Below are 3523 nucleotides of genomic sequence, written 5' to 3'. Positions count from 1 at the left end.
AGGATGGGGTCATTTAAAAGCGCTGAATTCAGAGCAGCACAGCAGGCTGTGCCTCCCCGGCGCTCCCGGGAGGATGTGCTGCCCTATCCCCGCTTTACCTGCCGGGGGGAGCGGGGGCGGTGCGGGGCCGTGCCCGCCCCCGGCCCGAGCCCCGGGGGAGGCCGGCAGCTGTCGGCGGGTGGGAGGCGTCTGCAGCTGGAAAACAGCAGCTCCGCTTGCTGATCAGATTTGGGGGTGGGGTGGGAGGTGTGTGTGGGAAAAGCCGAGCCATGGATCTTCCCTTCTTTTGACAACACTCTCCCCTTCAGGACTAAGTTTGCACTGGAGGAAAATAACTGCGAGGGAGAAGAGCTAATCACACCTCCGTGTGGGAGCTGACTCCCGGGAGCAGCGTGTGCCGCCAGCCCCAGGATATTCCCTGCCTCCAACCTGAAGTGATTCCTCCTGGAACGATTCAGTCCTGCAGTTCACCTTTGCCTGCAGTTAACCAGCGTGCAATTTGGGTTTAATGGAGCTGGGTTTATTGTTCCTCTTTGGACTTACGATTACGTCGACTGCAGGTAACGTGAATTTCTTTCTTTCTTTGCCCACTTTTACGCATGCACACAAAGAAAGGCTGGGTGGTTTTTTTTTTTGCTTGCCTTTTCTTTCCACCCCCCCTTCCAAAGGGCTGTAATCAGCAGCCCACTCCGGTGCGCTGTAAAGAGCCAGACGCCAAAGCCATCCTTTGGCCGTCCGTGGGTTTAACCCAGAGGCAGTGCAGCCCGGGGCGGACACAAACATAACGGTGCTGCCGGGACTCCGCAGGGAGCGGGGCTGGCCCGGGGGGGCTGCGGGCGAGGGTGTGCGGGGTCGGAGCTGCCGGGAGCTGAGCGCGGCTGTTGCAGGGACCGCGCTGCCCCGGCCCCGCTCCGCGCTGCCGGCGGCCGGCCCGGGGCACCGAGAGCGCGACGAGAGCGGAGCGGCGGCGGCCGCGGGCGGCAGGGCCAGGGCGGACGGCGGAGCGCTGCGACATCGGGCCCGGCGCTGCACTTGCTACACCTACAAGGACAAGGAGTGCGTGTACTACTGCCACCTCGACATCATCTGGATCAACACCCCCGAGTGAGTGCGGGAAATGGCGGGCGGGAGCGGGCGCGGAGCCCCGGGACCCCGCGGGGACGGGACGGGACGGGGGGAGCCCAGCGCAGCCCCCCGAGCACCTGCCCGGCCCGGGGACCCCGAACCGCGGAGTGCCGGGCAGGGCTGACAGCAGGGAAAGATTTCCCACGAGAAATCTGTTTCTAACAACTCAGCCGCTGGGAGAGCGAGAAGAGTGTATGTGCGTGCAGCTGTACTAGTTCTGATACAAATCAATGTGGAAAAATACCGAGACGTTAAGATAACGTTTGAAAAATTCAATATGCCAGATTTTAAGATGCTACAAAAGTCTTTTACAACTGTGCTCTGCGGAAACACAAGCTTTTGTTTCAACTCGTAATAAAAACAAATTTTGAAGCCTGGATTGGAAGTTCTGAGCTCCACACAGGGAGCTGGGGGTGGAGCACACGTGCAGAAAAGCTGCTCTGCTGTCTGTACTGACAGTGCTTAATGGGAAGAAAGCATCCAGGAAGAGCGACACTTTGCCTACATCCTAAAGGTTAGAGGCCTCTTTTTCCTACACCACTGTATATATCCTGTCTTGCTGAGTAACCAAAACAGACTTCAGATTTGTAAAGATTCTCACAGGCTAATAGGGTCCTGTAGCAACCACAGAGACCAGCTCAGTGCAAAAATAATCAGGAGATCAAATGAACCTTAAAACAAATAGCTTCAAGAATTAAAGTTTTTCAGACTCTGTGGTGTGAACTTCAGCACATGTGGCCAAGTATTGCAGTGACTGCAGTCTGGGAACAGTTGTAAAGATTCAGACCTGCCTTTGAATCGATTGCAAAGCTTTTAATGAGATTAAAATAACAAAAGGAGTAGAAAAATAGAAAGTAGCTGTAAACTAGGTTAAGTCAAATGGGGGTTAGGGTGCTTAATTTGTAAATTCACGTGTGTGTCCTGGCTAGAGGCCATGTCTTGATGAAATCTTTTGAACTTCTACCAACCTGTAAGTATCATGTATTCACACATGTCATTCAATTCTTTGAGTTCCATACCTGCACTAATCCACCCCAGGATTACTTAGGGTTATTTTAGCCAAATATTTATGACTCAGTAAATTTAAGTCAGAGCTCACCAGTGAAAATGGGGGAATGACATTCCTTTTCCCCTACGCACTGAATAAATAGACTTCTGCTAATTTTAAACACACACTGGGTTGGGGTTTTTTTTGTGTTTGTTTTTTTCTTTTTAGGATATCCTGTTTTAAGTCTACAGGACTTACAATTTTCATTCCAGTTCCAAAATTACTTTATGTGCATTAATTCAGTGATGTAGAGAGTTTTCCTACATGAAAGTTTTATGCCAATATCACTAAAGAAAGAACAAAAAATTAGAAAATAAGGCATATAATGTTTTCATGGATTGGCAATGAAGTTTGTATAATAATCCAAATATTAAACAGTTGGGTTCCTAAGCCTTTGCTTTCTTGGCTGAAGTCAGTTGTACATAAAACAGCAGCGAATCTTTCAGATCTGTAAAGTCTACCCCCACTGGGTATAGGTTAACCTGAAATGAGTTAATGTGAAGACTAGGAAATTCTCTTTTTCTAATTTTTATGCCATGTGATGGGATATTTCTATGCAAACCATGGAATGAATACATTCCATTTCAACATTAATTATTCACACAGAATAATGCATTTGAAGCTCCAAAGACATGAACTTGTGTAACCTAACAACACTGTTGGAGCTGAGTGAATTGGGGTGCTGGGAGCCCTCTGAAGTTGACAAAGAGTGGGTGGATGATGGTGAAATTAGTCTGGAATCAGCAGGGACTCAGTTTCCTGGATTCTGTCTGAACTGGGCAGCTTTGCTGCCCTGCTCCATGGACAGGTGACAGAGGTACAAAACTCTCTCTGAAACTGCATAGATGTGCTTTTCAAAACTCCCAGGATTCTTCCTAGGAATGCTCCCAGGGCAGAGGTAAACATTAAATTAAGCGTATTGGATATTTTGAACCATTTCAGTGCAACAAGACCAGGATTTAAGATTACATGTGCTATGAACAGGCACTAATTCTACTCTGGTGATTGATTTCAAATAACATCTCAGGAAGTCAAGAGGTTCTTCTGGATGTGAATGAGGGGAACCAGGCCTGCTTAGGCAATTTAATATCCTGAGCAAGTTACACTACTTCTTTGAAATGGAAGTAACACTGGATGTGTACAGACTGGCTGCTTGTAAAAGGGGCTTTTACGTTGCTCTCGTACACTTGTTGTGGAAAGTTTTTATATTTACTAAAAATTTGGCTGCAGTGCAACCTGGAGGGTCATAAACAAAGTGAGAGGCCAGAAAGTTGGTGTTAAAGTTTGGAGAAGTTTTCCTGACATCTGTTGATTCTGTTATTTTTCTTGCTTATTTACCTTCCCCCCCCC

At 48.5% G+C, this 3523-nt stretch overlaps 1 protein-coding gene across 1 annotated transcript in view; it reads left to right on the top strand.

Moving 5' to 3' along the window:
* The first annotated feature begins 201 nt into the window (after positions 1-201).
* Positions 202-3523, top strand: part of EDN3 (endothelin 3) — a 15814-nt gene continuing 12492 nt past the window's right edge. Inside the window, exons 1-2 of the mRNA XM_015647849.3 lie at positions 202-560; positions 888-1104. Of these exons, the coding sequence (XP_015503335.1) occupies positions 509-560; positions 888-1104 (269 nt within the window). The 5' untranslated portion in view covers positions 202-508. The remainder of the gene's footprint in view (positions 561-887; positions 1105-3523) is intronic.

Source organism: Parus major, chromosome 20, assembly GCF_001522545.3.
Source record: "Parus major isolate Abel chromosome 20, Parus_major1.1, whole genome shotgun sequence".
Classification (NCBI taxonomy): domain Eukaryota; kingdom Metazoa; phylum Chordata; class Aves; order Passeriformes; family Paridae; genus Parus; species Parus major.
Note: the sequence above shows the minus strand (reverse complement) of the source record. Positions and strands in the feature narration are given on the sequence as shown.